At 42.9% G+C, this 22,144-nt stretch overlaps 1 protein-coding gene across 3 annotated transcripts in view; it reads right to left on the bottom strand.

The window, feature by feature from the left end:
* The window catches only part of LOC139173221 (carbonic anhydrase 15-like), a 72,430-nt gene that overhangs the window by 15,289 nt on the left and 34,997 nt on the right, over positions 1-22,144 (bottom strand). Inside the window, exon 8 of one of the 3 annotated variants that reach the window (XM_070762840.1) lies at positions 18,263-18,582. The exons of 1 other annotated variant lie outside the window; for it this stretch is intronic. In XM_070762840.1, the coding sequence (XP_070618941.1) occupies positions 18,577-18,582 (6 nt within the window). In that variant the 3' untranslated portion in view covers positions 18,263-18,576. Of the gene's footprint in view, positions 1-18,262; positions 18,583-21,257; positions 21,815-22,144 lie in introns of those variants that run through there. One more of the 3 variants, XM_070762837.1, reaches the window with a different exon arrangement.

The raw sequence follows: 22,144 nt of genomic DNA, 5'->3' as shown, positions 1-22,144 counted from the left end.
GTCTGTCTGTCTGTCTGTCTATTTACTTACTTACTTACTTACTTACTTACTTACTTACTTACTTACTTACTTACTTACTTACTTACTTACTTACTTACTTACTTACTTATTGGATTTGTATGCCGCCCCTCTCCGGAGACTCGGGGCGGCTAACAGCAATAATAAGACAGCGTATAACAATAATCCAATACTAAAAACAATTAAAACCCATTATATTATCCCAGGCATGTTTAAATTCAGCTACTGTGGATTGACCAACAACGTCTGCTGGAAGTTTGTTCCAAGCATCTACTACTCTTTGAGTCAAATAATATTTTCTCACGTTGCTTCTGATGTTTCTTTTAAATTATTAGATTTGTTATATATTGTTTATTATTGCGGTGAGCCGCCCCAAGTCTACGGAGAGGGGCGGCATACAAATCTAATAAATAAATAAATAACCTCAGATTTGCCCCCTTGTTCTTGGGTTCCATTTCCTATTAAAAACACTTCCCTCCTGAACCTTATTTCACCCCTTAACATATTTAAATGTTTTGATCATGTCCCCCCTTTTCCTTCTGTCCTCCAGACTATACAGACTGAGTTCATGAAGTCTTTCCTGATACGTTTTATGCTTAAGACTTTCCACCATTCTTGTAGCCCGTCTTTGGACCCGTTCAATTTTGTCCATATCTTTTTGTAGGTGAGGTCTCCAGAACTGAACACAGTATTCCACATGGGGTCTCACCAGCGCTCTATACAGCGGGATCACAATCTCCCTCTTCCTGCTTGTTATACCTCTGGCTATGCAGCCAAGCATTCTACTCGCTTTCCCTACCGCTTGACCGCATTGTTCACCCATTTGGAGACTGTCAGAAATCGCTACCCTGAAATCCTTCTCTTCTGAGGTTTTTGCTTACACAGAACTGCCAATGCAATACTCAGATTGAGGATTCCTTTTCCCCAAGTGCATTATTTTACAGGTAAAAAAAATAACAAAAACAAAAAACAAGATGGCGGTTCCCACGGCGCCATCGAGAGAACAGGCTCGGGGGCGTGGCAAGAATGGGTTGCTGCGGGTTCCAGCGACCCAGGCCACCAAGTTACTTGCGGTTCCATAGAACCAGTCCGAACCAGCAGGAACCCACCTCTGCAAGGGATTCTCTGAACTATGTAGCCAAGACCCATTGGCCCTGTCAATTTATTTATTTATTTATTTATTCATTCATTCATTCATTCATTCATTCATTCATTCATTTAGTCCAATACACAATGAGGGTTTTCTTTCTTTCTTTCTTTCTTTCTTCTTCCTTCCTTCCTTCCTTCCTTTCCTCCTCCTCCTCCTCCTCTTCCTCCAATTCCCTTCTAACACTGATGATGTTATTATTATTATTTTTATTTATTATAATTGTACACCGTCCCTCTCTGAAGACTTGGGGCAGCTAATGTTACCTAGTTTGGGTAATAAATCATCTGCAAGACAACAACCAAGCTTAGAGAGCACCAAGGACCATACAGTCCTTCCTCCTCCTCCTCCTCCTCCTCCTCCTCCCCCCTCTCTGCAACCCCCCTCCCTTCCAACACTGATAATGTTACCTAGCTGGGTAACGAAACGTCTTCAAGACAGCCCCCATGATCCCAGAGTCGGCTTCCCCTCCTTCCTCTCCTCAAACCTCACTCTCCCTTCCAGGACTGATGACGTAACCTAGTTGGGTAACGAAACGTCTCCAAAGAAAACCAACGAGCTCTCAGAGCACCATGGACCCCCACAGCTCAATCCCCAGCTACCAATATTCTTTTTCTAAAAAAGAAGAATGTCTTAAACAGAGGGCAGGGAGGGAATCTATATCAAACGTGGCTTTTCGGAGGAACCTTCTTGATGGCTACCTGCTGTGTCTCTTCCGTGCGCCTCCCGAGCCGATCTCCAGACCTTCTAACTCACAACCGATCAATCAGATACTTTTTCTTTTTTAAAAAATGAGCTCGGCTCGGTTAAAAGTTCCTGATATTCGTTTTCCATTAGACCATCGATTGCCCAGCTCTGATGATTTTGGGTTGCGGGCAATAAAGCTAAATCGGAGAAGATTGTCCGTGAAACAATCGAATCCCTAAAGCGTGAGAGATGGCGGTGCAGGGTGGTTTTCTTTGGAGTTTACAACAAAAAAAGTTTGCTGTTTTTTTAAAAAAAAGAAATCAATCTCTCTTCTTTCTCCTGCAACCCAATTTTAAGTCTTCTTACCTGGGAGATTGGAATAGAGAGCTAAACCAACTTTTCTCAATTTTTGCATTGCTAAAAATGACATGAGATTTCTTAGTCCTTCTTCAATTTTCCTAGAGAACAGCAAGTAATATTTGCAATGGTGTTGAACTAATTGTTATAGCAGGAATTTAGCACTCAGAACATAGAATAATAGTGTTGGAAGTACCCAGTACCATTTTTGACAAATATTTATTTATTTATTATTTATTTATTTATCTTGTCCAATACACAATGAGGGTTTTAGTGGGTATATATCTATATACACATTGTAAAATACCTGATGAAGGTTATAGAGGAGATATTCATAGTAAAATATATCTAAGAAATAATAGAAAAGAAGATATGGTAATAGAACATATCAGTGAAAGAGTAGAAGAAGAGATATAGGAATAGAAGAAAGGTATAGGAGATATAGGAGAGCAATAGGACAGGGGACGGAAGGCACTCTAGTGCACTTGTACTCGCCCCTTACTGACCTCTTAGGAATCTGGATAGGTCAACCGTAGATAATTTATTTTTTCATTTTTTTATTTATTCATTTGGCCAATATACAAATACATAGGAAGAAAAATAGACATGTGATAATATAAAAGAGGGTGAAAGTGAACTTAGAGGAGAGGATATATGAAAGGAAGAGAATATATAAGATAGGTGAAGGAAAGGAAAGATAATTGGACAGGGGACGAAAGGCACACCAGTGCACTTATTTACGCCCCTTACTGGCCTCTTAGGAACCTGGAGAGGTCAATCGTGGAGAGTCTAAGGGAGAAGTGTTGGGGGTTAGGGGTTGACACAATTGAGTCCGGTAATGAGTTCCACGCTTCGATAACTTGATTGTTGAAATCATATTTTTTACAGTCAAGTTTGGCGCGGTTCGTATTAAGTTTGAATCTGTTGCGTGCTCTTGTGTTGTTGCGGTTGAAGCTGAAGTAGTCATTGACTGGTAGGACATTGCAGCATATGATCTTGTGGGCAATACTCAAATCTAAGGGATTCTGAGAGTTGAACATCCAGAAGACCACCATTTCCCCGTTGCTCACTACAAACTTTCCTGACAGTGAGAACAATTAATCCATGGAACATTTTAACTCCAGAAATAGATAAGGGAGTTTTTAAAGAAGAGACTGGACAGTCATTTGACTGAAATTTTACAGGACCTCCCGCCTCAGCTAGCTGGACTAGAAGACCTCCAACTCTAGAAGTCCCTTCCAACTCTTGTTCTCTGCTAAACCAGGTGTGCTGCAAAAAGTCCACCGTGCCATTAGCTCAAATCAACAGGAGGGAGACAAACTCAATAACAGGCACACTGCTTGATTGATAGGCAGTGTCAGAAATTCCCAGCTGATGAATTTCTTGCCCAGGGGCTCTGCAATCCTCATCAGGGGCTTAACAGAAGCACATTGACCAAAGGCACAGTTAGAGGTTCCGTCTGGAGAGCTGCAAAAGTAGATTTTATCTGGCCTTTGCCAGAGCAATGGGTCTCACTGGCCTATGGAAATAAATCTCCATTGATTTTTCTTTGAATCCTCTCCCTTCGTCGCCCTGAGGGTCTGTTGTTTCCCCATCCCTCGCAACAAAACAAGAACGAGTAATTTATATATCATCCATGGGGGTGTTGCTAATGTGCCCCTTAGCTGGAATTTGCTTTGTTCAGGTTGTGGTTTCTAAAATACCTAATTTGCAGGGTTTTATTTTATTTATTTTATTTTATTTTATTTTATATTTTATTTTACTTTACTTTACTATTTTATTTTATTATTATATTAGATTATATTATTTTATTTTATATTTTATTTTATTTTATTTATTATTTTATTTTATTTTACTTTACTATTTTATTTTATTATTATATTATATTTTATTTATTTTATTTTATTTTATTTTATTTTATTTATTTTACTTTACTTTACTTTACTTTACTTTACTTTACTTTATTTTATTTTATTTTATTTTATTTTATTTTATTTATATGCTGCCCCTCTCTGTAGACTCGGGGCGGCTAACAACAGTAGTAAACAGCATATGACAATCTAATATAAACAGTTAAAGAAAACCCCTTATTGTAAAACCAAACATACATACAGACATACCATGCATAAAATTGTAAAGGCCTAGGGGGAAAGAGTATCTCAGTTCCCCCATGCCTGGTGGCAGAGGTGGGTTTTAAGAAGCTTACGAAAGGCAAGGAGGGTGGGAGCAATTCTTAGGGGAGTTGGTTCCAGAGGGCCGGGGCCGCCACAGAGAAGGCTCTTCCCCTGGGTCCCGCCAAGCGACATTGTTTAGTTGACGGGACCCGGAGAAGACCCACTCTGTGGGACCTAACTGGTCGCTGGGATTCGTGCAGCAGAAGGCGGTCCCGGAGATATGGTCAGGGATATGGTCCCTGAGATAGGGTACGGTCAGGTACGCAGTACCGATAGCAAAATTTTGATTTTTTTTTTTCATTTTTTTCCCTTCTGGGCTCTGAGTATGTTTTTCCTATTGCGGTAAATGAGATTGAATGTGTATAATTTTAGAAGGGCTGTGTGTGCGTGTGTGTACATACACTTTGTATAGTAGATAATTGGGGTGGACTACTGCCCAGATGGACAGGGCAACGCAGTACGGTACCAAAAATGGAGCTCCACCCCAGAGCACCCAATTTGCACTGAAAGATGTTGAATGCATAAGCCACGCCCACAGTGTGGTAATAAAATGCATAAGCCCCGCCCACAGTGTGGTAGTAAAAAATTTGGTAGCCCATCAATGCTAATTTGGCTCCTCCCATTCCTTCCCATCAAATTTGGAGTTTTGGAGAGGAATCCTCCTCTACTGAATGGTGCAAAATTTATTTATTCTGTTTATTTATTTAATTCGACTTCTATGCCGCCCAATCCTATGTTTCTAAGAACTTGTCCTAGGTCACTTTCGTCAATGTGCTGCAATTTCAGTCACTAAATGAATGCCTCTAAGTTGAGGATTACCTGTAAGCAACTTAACTTATATCATGGCAAACAAATTCACAAAATTTGCCCGTGGGCCATACAACCGTCAACAGAATCAAAAGGGCTGGAATGAAATCATTCATAACCTGATGGATGAATGATTTGAATGAGTGAATTAAAATGAGTGAATAATAATTGTTTGAATGCGTTAATTCATAGCTATGAATTAGTTGCAGTTGTTCCATCACTGGAGTTAGACTAGACTAGACTAGACTAGACTAGACTAGACTAGACTAGACTAGAATAGAATAGAATAGAATAGAATAGAATAGAATATAGACAAGACTAGATTAGACTAGACTAAGACTAGACTAAGAATAGAATAGAATAGAATATAGACAAGGCTAGAATAGGAATAGGAATAGGAATAAGAATAGGAATAGGAATAGAATAGAATAGAATATAGAATAGAATAGAATAGAATATAGACAAGACTAGACTAGACTAGATTAAGAATAGAATAGAATATAGACAAGACTAGAATAGGAATAGGAATAAGAATAGGAATAGAATAGAATATAGAATATAGACAAGACTAGACTAGACTAAGAATAGAATAGAATAGAATATAGACAAGACTAGAATAGGAATAGGAATAGGAATAGAATAGAATATAGAATAGAATAGAATATAGACTAGAATTAGACTAGATACAGACTAAACTAGACTAGAATAGAATACAGACTAGAATATAGATTAGAATAGATTAGAATAGAATAGAATTCTTTATTGGCCCAGTTGATTGGACACACAAGGAATTTGTCTTTGGTACAGATGCTCTCAGTGTATTTAAGGAGAATAAAATATATTCATGATGAATAAAAATATTTTTTTATTATTATTATTATTATTATTATTATTATTATTATTATTATTATTATTAATTAGATTTGTATGCCGCCCCTCTCTGGAGACTCGGAGCGGCTTACCACAGCAATACATAGTACAAATCTAATGGTTAAAAAATAGTTTAAAATCCTTATTATAAAAAATAGTCATGCATCCCAATCAAACCATACATAAAATGAAACGGCCCGGGGGAATCAATTTCCCCATGCCTGACGGCAAAGGTGGGATTTTAGGAGTTTGCGAAAGGCAAGGAGGGTGGGGGCAGTTCTGATCTCCGGAGGGAGTTGGTTCCAGAGAGTCGGGGCTGCCACAGAGAAGGCTCTTCCCCTGGGCCCCGCCAGACGACATTGTTTCGTCGACGGGACCCAGAGAAGGCCAACTCTGTGGGACCTAACCGGTCGATGGGATTCGTCCGGCAGAAGGTGGTCCCGGAGATATTCTGGTCCAATGCCATGAAGGGCTTTATAGGTCATAACCAACACTTTGAATTGTGACCGGAAACTGATCGGCAACCAATGTTGACTGTGGAGTATTGGTGTGACATGGGCATATCTGGGAAAGCCCATGATTGCTCTCGCAGCTGCATTCTGCACGATCTGAAGTTTCCGAACACTTTTCAAAGGTAGCCCCATGTAGAGAGCATTACAGTAGTCGAGCCTCGAGGTGATGAGGGCATGAGTGACTGTGAGCAGTGACTCCCGGTCCAGATAGGGCCACAACTGGTGCACCAGGCGGACCTGGGCAAACACCCCCCTCGCCACAGCCGAAAGAGAACTTGTAAGATACACTTAGTGATAGTCAAGGTTACTAATGAGCTATCAAATCACACTAGGAAACAGATAAAAACAATATAAATCGAAAGATACAAGCAACATGATCATAGTAACAAGTGAGAAGATATAGAATAGTAAGGAAAAGAAGAATAATAGTAATACAGTCTTAGTAAATAATTTGACAGTATTGTGGAAATTAGTTGTTAAGCAGAATGATGGCATTTGGGAAAAATCTGTCCTTGTGTCTAGTTGTGTTGGTGTGCAGTGCTCTGTAGCAACATTTTGAGGGTAGGAGTTGAAACAGTGCTAGACGAATCCACCAAGTACCATATTTTGAGAGAACATGCATTTGCGGTGCACCAGAAATAGAAGACATTGCACATGTGCTGCTCAATTGTAAACTGTACTCCTCAGTAAGACCTCAGTATTTACAGCCCCTACTTGACAAAATCATACACTGGGACTGTAATAAACAATTATCATATTTTCTTCAGGGTACAAATATATATGTAATTTCTAAAACTGCTAAATTTATAGTCAGGGCTGTTCAGATGAGAATACGTTTTATAGAACATATTGGGGTGGCATGCAAAGGAGATGAACTCACTTAAGAATATTTTATATCAGTGTTTTAGATTTGTTTAATATAAACCTTTGCACGAGTTATATTCTCATGTTTTACTACTCAATTTTAGCATATTATACTGCATTTTAACTTATTATTTATTCAAATTTCCTCTATTTTAGCCAATTTAATTGTATTTTAACCAGTCACAGTTTTATGACGACCGATGTGGTCCTTTTCCTCGCTTTGATATGGTCGATTGACTAATCAATAAAGTTGATATTGTATTGTATTGAGTTGAAACAGTTTGTGTCCAGGATGTGAGGGGTCTGCAAATATTTTCGCCGCCCACTTTTCAACTCGTGCAGTATACAGGTCCTCAATGGAAGGCAGGTTGGTAGCAATTTTTTTTTTCTGCAGTTCTAATTATTATTCTAATTCTGAATTCTGTGTCGGTCTTGTTGGGTTGCACAGCCAAAGTTATGGAGATGCAGATGACGGACTGAATACAATGTTCAATGCAGATTGAACACCCATTTGTCAGAAATTATTATTATTATTATTATTATTATTATTATTATTATTATTATTTATTACATTTGTATGCTGCCCCTCTCCGCAGACTCGGGGCGGCTCACAACAATAATAACACAATATACAACAAATCTAATAATTAAAAGCCACTAAAATGGTATAAGGTCTCCTGCTTGAGCAGGGGGTTGGACTAGAAGATCTCCAAAGGTCCCTTCCGATTCTGTGGTTCTGATGTTTGAATGGAATCTGAGCAAATGATCATAAATATTTCTGCAGGAACTAATGTACTGGGGCCAGTACATGAATTGCCATGAAAAAAGACCTCACCTTATAAAAAACTAACACCATCCTAATTGCAATTTTTTTAAAAAAAAACCAAACCCCACCTGTCTGAAATTTGCATGCTTGCACCCTATCCGTAACGCACACCTATTGTGGTACAATCTTTCCCCCATTTCCCCTAAGATAAAGTATTAGCTGTACATTTGCCCCATCCTCTAAAGAGGTCACTTCAGACTCAGCAGGTTTTGACCAGTTCTGAAGAACCAGCAGTGGAAATTTTGCATAGTTCAGAGAACCTGTAAATATCCCCATCTATTCTCTGCCTCCCGAGTCCCAGCTGATCACAAGGAAATGGAGATCGTTGTAGTATTCTTCCTCCGGAATAGGGAGGGAATGGAGATTTTGCAAAATCCTTCCCCTGGAATGGGGAGGGAATGGAGATTTTGTAGTATCCTTCCTTTGGAGTGAGGAGGGAATGGAGATTTTGCAAAATCCTTCCCCTGGAATGGGGAGAGAATGGAGATTTTGTAATATCCTTCCCCTGGAATGGGAAAGGAATGGAGATTTTGCAGTATCCTTCCCCTGGAGTGGGGAGGGAATGGAGATTTTGCAGTATCCTTCCCCCGGAATGGGGAGGGAGTGGAGATTTTGCAGTATCCTTCCCTTGGAGTGGGGAGGGAATGGATATTTTGTAGTATCCTTCCCCTGGAGTGGGGAGGGAATGGAGATTTTGCAGTATCCTTCCCCCGGAATGGGAAAGGAATGGAGATTTTGCAGTATCCTTCCCCCAGAATGGGGAGGGAGTGGAGATTTTGCAGTATCCTTCCCCCGGAATGGGGAGGGAGTGGAGATTTTGCAAAATCCTTCCCCTGGAATGGGGAGGGAATGGAGATTTTGTAGTATCCTTCCTTTGGAGTGGGGAGGGAATGGAGATTTTGCAAAATCCTTCCCCTGGAGTGGGGAGGGAATGGAGATTTTGTAATATCCTTCCCCTGGAATGGGAAAGGAATGGAGATTTTGCAGTATCCTTCCCCTGGAGTGGGGAGGGAATGGAGATTTTGCAGTATCCTTCCCCCGGAATGGGGAGGGAGTGGAGATTTTGCAGTATCCTTCCCCCGGAATGGGGAGGGAGTGGAGATTTTGCAGTATCCTTCCCCTGGAGTGGGGAGGGAATGGAGATTTTGCAGTATCCTTCCCCCGGAATGGGAAAGGAATGGAGATTTTGCAGTATCCTTCCCCCGGAATGGGGAGGGAGTGGAGATTTTGCAGTATCCTTCCCCCGGAATGGGGAGGGAGTGGAGATTTTGCAGTATCCTTCCCTTGGAGTGGGGAGGGAATGGATATTTTGTAGTATCCTTCCCCTGGAGTGGAGAGGGAATAGAGATTTTGCAGTATCCTTCCCCCGGAGTGAGGAGGAGATAGGGATTTTACAGTATCCTTCCCCTGCCACGCCCACCAAACCAAGCCACGCCCACAGAACCGGTAGTAAAAAAAAATGTTGAATCCCACCATTGCTTCTGATCCATAAAAGTTAAGAAGTTTCTAATATATCATTTCACCTGGAGGCCAAATTCAGGAAAGGACGGGGCTAAGGAGCACATTCCCACATACATACCAAGTTTAAGACTGTGTCCTATCTTGGTTTGCCTACACTGATTTTTTTTTTCTGACAACGCATAAAAACAAAAAACCCCACCACCACAATATACATTATTTTGCAAAAGGGAACAAAAAGTCAAGGCAGGGTGAACGTTCAGTTTAGGGTTACCTCCAAGCTATCATTTTAGAAAAACCTGGTGTCCTACAGAACATGTCAGCCAAAGCCACTTGTGAAATGGAGGGCCTTCTTCCGATCTCAGGAAGACCTCACTGATCCATGGCAGAGCCACCGACCCACCACCGATCTGATGGTTAGTGAGGTTGACCTTCGTGGTCTTCACAAGCCAAGTGGTGGTACGTCATTTTGGATCCCATCTTCCCGCCGTACTTCCCGTTGGCCGAATACGTTTTAGGAGTTGCAGCTGGCACCATCTTCCTGAGATGCTTCTTGGCCGCCGATTTGGGGACGGCCGGCGGGGAGGACGATACTTTGAGCTTCTGCTGGCTCTACGGGATCCGAATTCGATCTCGATAAGCTGGAGTAGAAACCATTCCTGGCTGTGATGGCATTCATGGCTCGGAACATCGCTTGGTTTCGTCCGGAGACATGAAGTGGGTGAAGGGTCGGGACTGACCTGGATTTGAACTTCTCTTCCTGGGAGATGGTGTTCCCCAGCTTCCCACCTTCGGGAACCCCATAAGGACTCCCTTTCAGTTGGTCAAGCAGGTTCTCATCTAGTTCCTTCAGAGGACTCAGATCCTGTGAAAAGTGATGATCACTATAGGCGTAAAGAGTCTCGCGGAGGTTGTGTAGCTCCTCCATCACCTCTGTCTTCATGGTTTCAATGCTGGCCACGAGTTCTTCTTTCATCTCGGCAAGGTCCCTTTGCAACGCCTTGTGGACATCCATGGAGAGTCCGCAGCAATGACTGGTAGAGTCATCCACGTACAATGGACAATCTTTACTTTGTCCTTCCAAACTCTCATCGGCACTTGCAGGCAATGCTTTGTCGTCTTCTCCATGGACCAAGTTCCCCACCAGCGCCATCAGCTCACCATCCGAGGTGGGATCTTCTGCCTGTTCTTGGATGGAAAGTTGGGTTTGGAGGTGGCTCCTCAGGCCTGCCAGCCTCTCTTGGTCCGTACCTTCACTTTCTGTGGTGCTGGGAAGCTCTGGAGAAACAGGATTTTCTTCCTGGCCGAAACCTTCCTCTTTCTTCTCTGCTAAAGAGGCAGACTCTCCCTTCTTCTTCTTCTTCTTGGTGGCTTTCTTCTCATCTTTCTGGACAGCTTGATGATCCCCCATGGTCTTCAGCCCGTCACTGGCTGCCTGAAGGAGCCGGACGTGATTCCAACTTTTGGAAGGTTCTGAAGACATTTCTGCACTCTTCACGCAAAGCAGCTGCAGCAGGCAAAACAGATCAAAGTGACTATTGTTTCTTGCAAGACCGGAGTGTTCACTAGCAAAATCAACAGATGCAATTGCCGTAGCAACCCCCGAGGGAAGATGGGAAGGGACCGAGGGATCAGGTAGAAAGCAAATGCTATAGCTACTGAGAAACTCTGGATTCGAGAAGGTTGTATTTGTGGTAATTACTCCAGAATTGTGGCAATTACTGACTTCATGAATTTAACACCAAGCTGGCAGGGGTAGCCAACACCCTAGAGGACATGCTCAAAATATAGAAAGATCTAGACAGATTAACACTATGGGCCCACAATAACAACATGATGTTCAACGTCGACAAGAGCAAAGTCCTTCACCTTGGTAAAAAAAAAACCTAGACACACATACAGCCTGGGAGAAACCCCGCTTAGCAGTAGTGACTGCGAAAGAGATCTTGGAGTCTTGGTGGATAATCAACTAAACATGAGCCAGCAATGTGCAGCAGCGGCCAAAAAAGCCAATACAATCCTAAGCTGCATCAACAGGGGAATACACTCCAAGACCAGGGAAGTATTAATACCACTCTACTACGCCCTGGTCAGACCACATCTGGAGTACTGCATCCAGTTCTGGTTAACACACTTCAAAAGAGACATTGAAACTCTGGAGAAGGTGCAGAAAAGAGCAACCAAAATGATTAGGGGACTTGAAACCAAGACTTACGAAGAGAGATTGCAGGAACTGGGCATGGATAGCCTAGAGAAAAGGAGGGCCAGAGGGGACATGATAGCTGTATATAGGTATATGAGGGGTTGCCACAGAGAGGAGGGGGCCACTCTATTCTCCAGAGCACCAGAGGGCCAGACGAGGAACAACGGTTGGAAGCTGAACAAGGAGAGATTCAACCTAGAAGTAAGGAAGAACTTGTTGACGGTCAGCGCGATCAACCAGTGGAACAACCTGCCTCCGGAGATTGTGAACTCCCCAACTCTGGACACTTTCAAGAGGAGATTGGACTGCCATTTGGCTGGGGTGCTTTAGGATTCCTGCTCAGGCAGGGGGTTGGACTTGATGACCTGCATGGTCCCTTTCAACTTTAACAATAAATAAAAATAAATACATTAATTAATCTGTATAGTCTGGAGGACAGAAGGGAAAGGGGGGACATGATTGAAACATTTAAATAAGAGTTAAATAAGATTCAGGAGGGAAGTGTTTTTGATAGGAAAGTGAACACAAGAACAAGGGGGCACAATCTGAGGTGAGTTGGGGGAAAGATCAGAAGCAACGTGAGAAAATATTATTTGATCCAAAGAGTAGTAGATGCTTGGAACAAACTTCCAGCAGACGTGGTTGGTCAATCCACAGTCACTGAATTTAAACATGCCTGGGATAAACATATATCTATTCTAAGATAAAATACAGGAAATAGTATAAGGACAGACTAGATGGACCAGGAGGTCTTTTCTGCCATCAATCTTCTATATCTACAGAGTGGGGCGGCATACAAATCTAATAAATAAATACAAAATATTAAATGTTTCTATGTTTCTATGAAAACTCCCCTATCTTAAATGGAAAGGACTTTCTAGCAATCCCACCAAAAAGGGAGTGAATAAAAGAACAATGAAGATAGTAAGTGGAGGATAAATGAACAGTGGAAGGAGTTAGGTGTATCTAACGAAGAGAAGGCGCAAAGAAGATAAGATTTTGTTAGACGCTATCTAACAAAATGAAATTCAATGCTGAAAAAACTCAGGTTCTACGTTCAGGCAAGAAAGACAAAACGCACAGGTACAGTATATGTGGTACCTTGCTCAACAGTAGTAACTGTGAGAGGGACCTTGGAGTCCCAGTGGACAACCATTTAAATAGGAGCCAGCCGTGTGCAGCAGCTGCCAAAAAAGACAACACAGTTCTAGTCTGGATTAACCGAGGGATAGAAGCAAGATCACATGAAGTGTTAATACCACTTTATAAGCCCTTGGTAAGGCCACACTTGGAATCCTGCACTCAGGTTTGGTTGCCACGATGCAAAAAGGATGTTGAGACTCTAGAAAGAGTGCAGAGAAGAGCGACAAAGACGATCAGAAGACTGGAGGCTAAAACATATGAAGAACGGTTGCAGGAACTGGGGATGGATAGTTTGATGAAAAGAAGGACCAGGGGAGACATGATAGCAGTCTTCCAATATCTCAGGGGTTGCCACAAAGAAGAAGGAGTCATCCTATTCTCCAAAGCACCTGAGGGTAGAACAAGAAGCAATGGGTGGAAACTAAACAAGGAAAGAAGCAACTTAGAACTAGGGAGAAATTTCCTGACAATTAGAACAATTAATCAGTGGAACAGATTGCCACCAGAAGTTGTGAATGCTCCAACACTGGAAGTATTTAAGAAGATGTTGGATAACCATTTGTCTGAAGTAGTGTAAGGTTTCCTACCTAAGCAGGGGGTTGGACTAGAAGACCTCCAAGGTCCCTTCCAACTCTGTTGTTATTGTTATTGTCATTTTCATTTTCACTGTTATTGTTTTATGGCGGTGTGCAAGAGATTTGTTTTAGTTTGTAGTACTCTTCTTTTCTCTTATTTTTCCAAAGGATAAAAAGCCCACCTACCTGGAGAGGAGTGCATTTTATTTGGTTTTCAGGTTTTTAGATTTTTAACTTTAATTAATTGGATTTCAATGTACATTGTCCTTTAGGTGTTATAAGTCGCCCCGAGTCCTCGGAGAGGGGTGGCATATAAATCCGATAGATAGATAGATAGATAGATAGATAGATAGATAGATAGATAGATAGATAGATAGATAGATAGATAGATAGATGATAGATAGATAGAGAAAGAGAGAGAGAGAGAGAATGATTAGACAGACAGAGAGATAGAGAGATAGACAGACAGACAGACAGATAGAGACAGAGAGAGAGAGATGATAGGTAGGCAGGTAGGTAGGTAGGTAGATAGATAGATAGATAGATAGATAGATAGATAGATAGATAGATAGATAGATAGATAAAGAGAGATAGAGAGAGAATGATTGGATAGAATGATTAGATAGACAGACAGACAGACAGAGAGACAGATAGATAGAGACAGAGAGAGAGAGAGATGATAGGTAGGCAGGCAGGCAGGCAGGCAGGCAGGCAGGCAGGCAGACAGACAGACAGACAGACAGACAGACAGACAGACAGACAGACAGACAGACAGACAGATAGATGATACTGCCTCTTCTTGGCTTCTGGCAGCCGACATGATTTATTTATGCAAACATTTTTTACATCCGCTACTTTGACAAATCCAGGCATTTTGCAGGGCTGCAAAAGGGAGCGAGAGCAGAGAGAGAGAAAGACTCATATATCAGCTTAAAGCCAAGAGAAATCTAGCGATAAATCAGGCAATAAAATCGGCCTGTGAGTCAGCTTCCCTACTTTAAGTGCCTACATGCCCTGTGGAATCGTGAAGCATTCTCCAAGGACGGGAGGCTGGAGGGCATCCGTCAAGGCCTTCCAAGTAAGGGAAACAGCCATGAAGAAGGACCCACTTTGGAGCTATATTGTGGGCAGTGGGAAGGGGGAGATGTGTGTGTTCTTTCAGCATTATCTTTCTAGCCTGGCTCGCAACTGAGCATCAAAGTTGGTTCTGCAGATATTCCCTGTGTGTTTGTGTGTGTGTGTGAGCATGTGTGTGTGTGTGTGTGTGTGCAAATTGTAAAGTCCTGGGACCATGCAACCAGTTGTTGGCAATACAATTGCTACTTCATTTGAAGTGTGTATCAATTCTGAGACTGGAAAGACGCAGCAGTTATAATAGAAATCCCCAAAATAAACAAGGATAGGATAGGATGGGATAGATTGGGTTGGGATGGGATGGATTGGGTTGGAATGGGATGGGATGGGTTGGGTTGGGATGGGATGAGTTGGGATGGGATGGGTTGGAATGGGATGGGATGGGTTGGGGTGGGATGGGATGAGTTGGGATGGGATGGGTTGGGGTGGGTTGGGATGGGTTGGGTTGGGATGGGATGGGATGGTATTTGTTAGGTTGGGATGGAATGGAATGGGTTGGGATGGGTTGGGTTGGGATGGGTTGGGTTGGGATGGGATGGGATGGTATTTGTTAGGTTGGGATGGAATGGAATGGGTTGGGATGGGATGGTATCGGTTAGGTTGGGATGGAATGGAATGGGATGGGTTGGGTTGAGTTGGGATGGGATGGTATTGGTTAGGTTGGGATGGAATGGAATGGAATGGGTTGGGATGGGATGGGATGGTATCGGTTAGGTTGGGATGGAATGGAATGGGTTGGGTTGGGATGGGATGGTATCGGTTAGGTTGGGATGGAATGGAATGGGTTGGGATGGGATGGGTTGGGTTGGGATGGGATGGGTTTTGATGGAATGGGATGGGTTGGGTTGGGTTGGGTTGGGTTGGGATGGGATGGGTTGGGATGGGATGGGATGGGATGGGTTGGGTTGGGATGGGATGGGTTGGGTTGGGATGGGATGGGTTAGGATGGGTTGGGTTGGGTTGGGATGGGTTGGGTTGGGATGGGATGGGATGGGATGGGTTGGGATGGGATGGGTTGGGATGGGATGGGATGGGTTGGGATGGGATGGGTTGGGTTGGGATGGGTTGGGTTGGGATGAGATGAGGTGTGTGAAAGGACGGGACTGGAGAGTGAATAGAGTAGAGTAGAGTAGAGTGAGGGGAGGGAAGAGGAGAGAGAAAGGGAAAGAGAAAGAGAGAGAGGTGAGAAAGAGAAAGAAAGAAGAGAGAGAGAAAGAGAAGAGAAAGACAAAGAAAAGAAGAGGAGAGGAGAGGAGAAGAGAGGAGGGGGAGGGAAGGGGAGGGGAGGGGAGAGGAGGGAGAGGAAGAGAAGAGAACCTCTTTCCTGGTTCTTTTTTTTTTCTCCCCTTAACAATGTAAAACACATACCCCCACACACACACACCTATTTCATTCATTGGACTTTCAAGCGGCTGAAATATTCTGTGGCTCCTTTCCACCGTTTGTTTTTCCTGCTTTGTCAAACTCTTAACGACGCTGCTTCAATCATTCTGCCAGGATCTGCATGTTAGATTTCGCCCAGCAGTTTTGCAACCCCCTCCCCCCCGAAGCTGTTTTCCACACTTGCTGCAAGTGTCTTGTTATTTTTAAAAACAACAACACCCCCAGCTGCTGTGCGAAGTGGATTGATGCTTCAAGCAGGGAAGCAGGGACCCCGGTCGCCCTTTCTAGAGGACCATCTGTTCCAGGTTTTCGGCAGGAGGACAACAAGGTTCCTAAGAAGGAAAAAGCATGAAGACGCGTCTTCTGCTGAGTTCTTAAAAAGCGCCGAGCGAATTTCTTTGGGGGATGAGAGGGGGACTCTGAGCGCGGCTTTTTCCTTGTAGACGTTTCATTGGCCAAGCTAGGTGATGGCATCAGGGCTGGAAGGAATGGGGTTTGTGGAAGAGGAGGGGGAAGAGGAGGAAGAGGACTTGGTGCTCTCTTGGTGGCTTTCTTGGAGACATTTTGTTACCCAAATGACGTACATCTTCAGTACTATTAATGCTAACAGCATGGGCACTGATGATGTGGCCTAGCTGGGTAATGAAAGGTCGGCAAGAAAACAACCGAGCACTGTCAGGGAGGGAGGGAGGAAGGAAGGAGGGAGGGAGGGAGGGAGGAGGACAAGAAGGTTCCTAAGAAGAAGGAAGGAAGGAAGGAAAAGAGATAAAGAAGGAAGGGAAGGGAAGAATAGAGAATAGAGAATAGAGAATAGAGAATAGAGAATAGAGAATAGAGAATAGAGAATAGAGAATAGAGAATAGAGAATAGAGAATAGAGAATAGAGAATAGAGAATAGAGAATAGAGAATAGAGAATAGAGAATAGAGAATAGAGAATAGAGAATAGAGAATAGAGAATAGAGAATAGAGAATAGAGAATAGAGAATAGAGAATAGAGAATAGAGAATAGAGAATAGAGAATAGAGAATAGGAAGGGAAGGAGGGAAGGAAGGGAAGGAAAAGGAAGAGAAAGGAAAAGAAAGGGAAAAAGAAAGAAAAGGAAATGATAGGAAAGGGAGAGAGAAAGAGAAAGGAAAGAATAGAGAAAGGAAAGGGAAGAAGGAAAGGAGAGAGGGATGGAGGAAGGGAAGAAGGAAAGAGATAAAGGAAAAGAGACAGTCAGAGAGAGAGAGAGAGAGAAAGAAAGAAAGAAAGAAAGAAAGAAAGAAAGAAAGAAAGAAAGAAAGAGCATTTTAAATTTTAAAGCAGAAACATCTCCACCTCAGTTGCAACTCCAGGGGCCTGGAGCCCAGGCTGAGGGAAAAGAAACATTAAGAAGAGGGAAATAAAATTTGAGGCTGGTGTAGACGAGCATGACAGATTTTCTCCTCCAGGTTTGAGGCGGGTGATTCATTTCTCAAATCCGCCACACGCTTTTCTGAAGTCTTCCCTCGACTGCGATGGGAATTGAATCAACATGTTTTGCAACCAGATGTTCTAAGCAAAAATCTCCGCAAGGGGGAAAGCTAAATGGTGTGTTTGTTAGTCCAATCCATGTACAATTTAATGGGGAATCATTCTTATTCTTATTCTTATTCTTGTGCCATATCCATCATAGTAGATGCTTGGAACGAACTTCCAGCAGACATGGTTGGTCAATCCACAGGAACTGAATTTAAACATGCTTGGGATAAACATATATCCATCCTGAGATAAAATACAGGAAATAGTATAAGGGCAGAGTAGATGGACCATGAGGTCTTTTTCTGCCCTCAATCTTCTGTGTTTCTATGTTTCTATTTAAAGTATTTTTTGTTATGTCCGGGAGTACCAACGACAGGAGATACCTAGAGAGACTCCATACAGGAAGTGTTATGAGAACAGGAAAGGGCACCGGGAGAGGGGCGGTAACCTAGCGACCGGGGAAAATAAGGGACAATCATCGGTTCGTTCCTCAGCCAGCTGGTAGTTAAAAATAGGGAAACCCCGAGGAGGTTTGACAGTTGAATACTGACTGTTGTATTAACGTTATGTTTATGTTGGAATAAAGCAGTTCACGCAATTACGTGTCCGAATCTGTACAAAGCCACTTCATTTTTCATATTAGATTTCTTACACGCTTTAATTTCGTATTTTGTATTTATCGCTTTTGTGAGCCTCCCTGAGTCTGCGGGGAAGGGCGGCATATAAATCAATCAATCAATCAAACAAACAAACAGTTCGCACAAGTATTGGTTTTGATTTGCTCCTGTGTAAAGAGAAGGCAATGGCCTTTTCCCAAAGCTAACTTTAGCCACGGCTTCCTTGGGGCTAAATATAAATCTGTAATTAAGACCAAGAGAAAGGGATACTGCTGATGTCTCTTCTTAATAGGGTTGCTATTTCTAGAAAAATAAAAAGAAAACAACAATTCAGCGGACTTGGATTCTCTTATTTCCTGGAGCAATAATGCAGAGGGTTAGGAGCGGATCTATCGATGGGTTCCCACTCCCCACAGTGGGATTTTCTGCTCAAAACCCTCTTGAAAATCCAGTTGCAGAGAAGAGCTGAGTTGCACTGTGAGAGGAGCAAATAATTTCAGCGGTGGTGTGAATGAGATCAGCCCCTGAACATAAGAAGAGCCCTGCTGAATGGGGCCAAAGCCCATCGAGTCCAGCATTCTGTGTCACACAGTGGCCCATGAACTGTCCATGGGGATCTTGAGCAGAAAGAGAAGGCAAGACCCTCCCTTTCCCTTGACATCCATCAAATGGTACCCAAGGGAACCCTGCCTGCCTCCACCAACATAGAGGCGGCACATGGACATCCATTTCAATAACCACTTATGATACACTTGGCATCCTTGAATCTGTCTAATCCTGCCTTGAATCTATCCAGACTGACAGCTGTCACGACCTCTTCTGGAAGGGAATTCCATAAACCCACTGGGTGAAGAAATATTTCTCTTTATTTGTCCTCACTTTCTTACCTAGGAGCTTCAGGGAGGGCCTCCTCGTCCTAGTATTGGGTGATAAGAGAAAATAATTTTTCTCTATCCACCTTTTCTATCCCATGCATGATTTTATACACTTCGATCAAGTCACCTCTTAAACACCATCATTCAAGGCTGAAGAGACCGAGGCGTTGCAAGCTGTTTCACTGATTAATTGTTCTAACTGTCAGGAAATTTCTCCTTAGTTCTAAGTTATTTCTCTCCTTATTTAGTTTCCACCCATTGCTTCTTGTTCTACCCTCAGGTGCTTTTGAGAATAGTTTGACTTTTGCCCGTGCCAGCAATTTGATCCTTTGATCCTTCCAATGTCAGTAAAATATGAACCCAATTTATTGGGTGTTGTGGTTCCGTCTGAGGCCCCTCCGGGAACGGCTGACCTTCTGTCGGTTTCCAGCTCAGAGGGAGAGGCTGAGGAACAGGAGGTACAGACAGACGAGGAGGAGGAATCCCAGGCTGAAGAAGAGGGAGGACAGCCAGAGTCCCACCAGGGGGAGCTCTCCCCAGCAAGCAGCCTGGATTCCTTAGAGGAAAGTGCACAAGCCATAATTGATCTGCGACAACGAAGAGCTACTCAGAGACGGAATCAATTGGCTAAATACTTTCAGCATTAAAGTGGCAACAGCTGGGTTTGGGTGTGGTGCTCTTGGGAAAGGCTAAAAGGCAGACCCACCCTTCCTGGCTTGTGGAGTTTTATCTTTGAGAGTCGTGGGACCTGACTGTGAACTTTGGCGTCTTGGAATCCTGGTTTGTGCCTTTGACTATTGAAACCTTGGGGGGGGGTGCCAGCAAGAAGCTTGCTGTATTGTCTGGACATCAGGACCCTGCTGTACCGTATTATATCCTGTCTGTTGGGAAGAACAGGTTTTCCTCTGTGCTTATTTTTTCCAGTTATAAAATACTTTTGGCTTTTACCAGAGTGTCTGGCTGTTTTTTCCAGTTGGTGTTGAGGTCTGGGGGAACCCAGACAGAACATTGGGGGGCAGAGGATAGCAAGAAGCTGACTCTGTAAACTTAGAACAATTAATCCGTGGAAGAACTTGCCTCCAGAAGTTGTGAAAGCTCCAACACTGGAAGTTTTTAAAAATATGTTTCTGTTGTAGCAACAAGGTTGTCATAATTGGCAGCAATGATCATTGATCTGAAGAGGGACCAGGAGAATCATGATAGCAGCCTTTCAATATCTCAGGGGTTGCCACAAAGAAGAGGGAGTCAACCTATTCTCCAAAGCACCTGAGAGAAGAAGAAGAAGCAATTGGTGGGAACCACTGAGCCAGGGTGGCGCAGCAGGTAGAGTGCTGTACTGCAGGCCACTGAAGCTGACTGTAGATCCAAAGGTCAGCGGTTCAAATCTCATCACCGGCTCAAGGTTGACTCAGCCTTCTATCCTTCCGAGGTGGGTAAAATGAGGACCTGGATTGTGGGGGCAATAGCCTAGCTCTGTTTTTAAAAAGTGCTATTGCTAACATGTTGTAAGCCGCCCTGAGTCTAAGGAGAAGGGCGGCATAAAAATTGAATGAATGAATGAATGAATGAATGAATGAATGAATGAACGAACGAACGAACAAACAAACAAACAAACAAACAAACAAACCAAATAAGGAGAGAAGCAACTTAGAATAAGGAGAAATTTCCTGATAGTTAGAACAATGAATCATTGGAACAGCTTGCTTCCAGAAGTTGTGAAAGCTCCAACACCGGAAGTTTTTAAAAAGATGTTGGATAACCATTTGTCTGAAGTGGTGTAGGGTTTTCTGTCTAAGCAGGGGGTTAGACTAGAAGACCTCCAAGGTCCCTTCCAACTCTGTTATTCTGTTCTGATCAGTTTTGGGACTCTCGTAGAGGATGTCCTACCCAACTGCTAGCAGTATAAGGTCCCTAAGGTAGATTACAATGGTTTGGATGGGATTCAACTCAAGTTTGTTATGAAGCTTGTTTCTGATGTCCCCTTGGTTATTCTGTCTTAGTGACCTGAAACTCGTTTCATAGTATTGCTTCCAAGGATTCATTTCTGATACCACAAATGGCCTCAGCTGGTAGTTGGAAAGAATGAAAACTGATTCAGCCCCATCATGGAAAAATTAAGAACTCTGAATTTATTCATTAGAACTTCAATTTACATAATTTAGGCCTTTATTTCTGCTTGGCGTGAGGATCTCCTGTCTATCTGTTGGCCAACATGAAAGCTTTCCATCTCTCTTCTCATTACTGGTCTCATTTATGCTGGCAATCATGAATCAGACACCAATTTCGATGGCACTACAATTGTCCCCCAGGCTCTTTCTCATAAATCAGTCCAACACTCCATGATTTGGACTCGTGCCTTGTTCAACTCAGATAGGGAAGCACCACGCTCAAAAATCACAAGAAGGTACCCACAGATCTACAATGGATTCAGAGTTGAGCACAGGCAGCTAGGAGGAACCAGAGAACTGGCCAATCAAAGAAGATAAGAGCAGAGGAAGAAGTAAATTAGCCACAAGAGGAGATCCACAGTTGATGGTGGCATCTCGGGAAGCATAGACGATGCGGCCATTCAGATGTTGTAAAGGGCGGAAGTTGTTGATCATTTTCTGGGGTGTCCCAGCTGCAATCCTGAAGTATGTGGTGTCCACAAATATATTCAGCTAAAACAGAGAGAAGGAGAGAAAGAGAACGGAAGGACTACTCTACAGCCGGCCCAATAAACAACATTACATTTGTCAATTTGTGCTTATCTGTCTGGAACCCACACCGCATTTCGGACATAACAATATAGCCAAGAAGGCTTCAAGAGTTGTAAACCTAATCCTACATAGCTTCTGCTCTGGCAATCTCACACTACTTACCAAAGCTTACAAAACTTTTGCCAGACACATTCTCAAATACAGCTCATCTGTTTGGAACCCATATCGCATCTCAGACATTAACACCCTTGAAAATGTCCAAAGATACTTCACCAGAAGAGCCCTTCACTC

The sequence above is a fragment of the Erythrolamprus reginae genome, chromosome 10, assembly GCF_031021105.1.
Source record: "Erythrolamprus reginae isolate rEryReg1 chromosome 10, rEryReg1.hap1, whole genome shotgun sequence".
In the NCBI taxonomy this organism is placed as follows: Eukaryota; Metazoa; Chordata; class Lepidosauria; order Squamata; family Dipsadidae; genus Erythrolamprus; species Erythrolamprus reginae.
The sequence above is the reverse complement of the archived record's forward strand: the minus strand, read 5'-3'. Positions and strand labels throughout refer to the sequence as shown.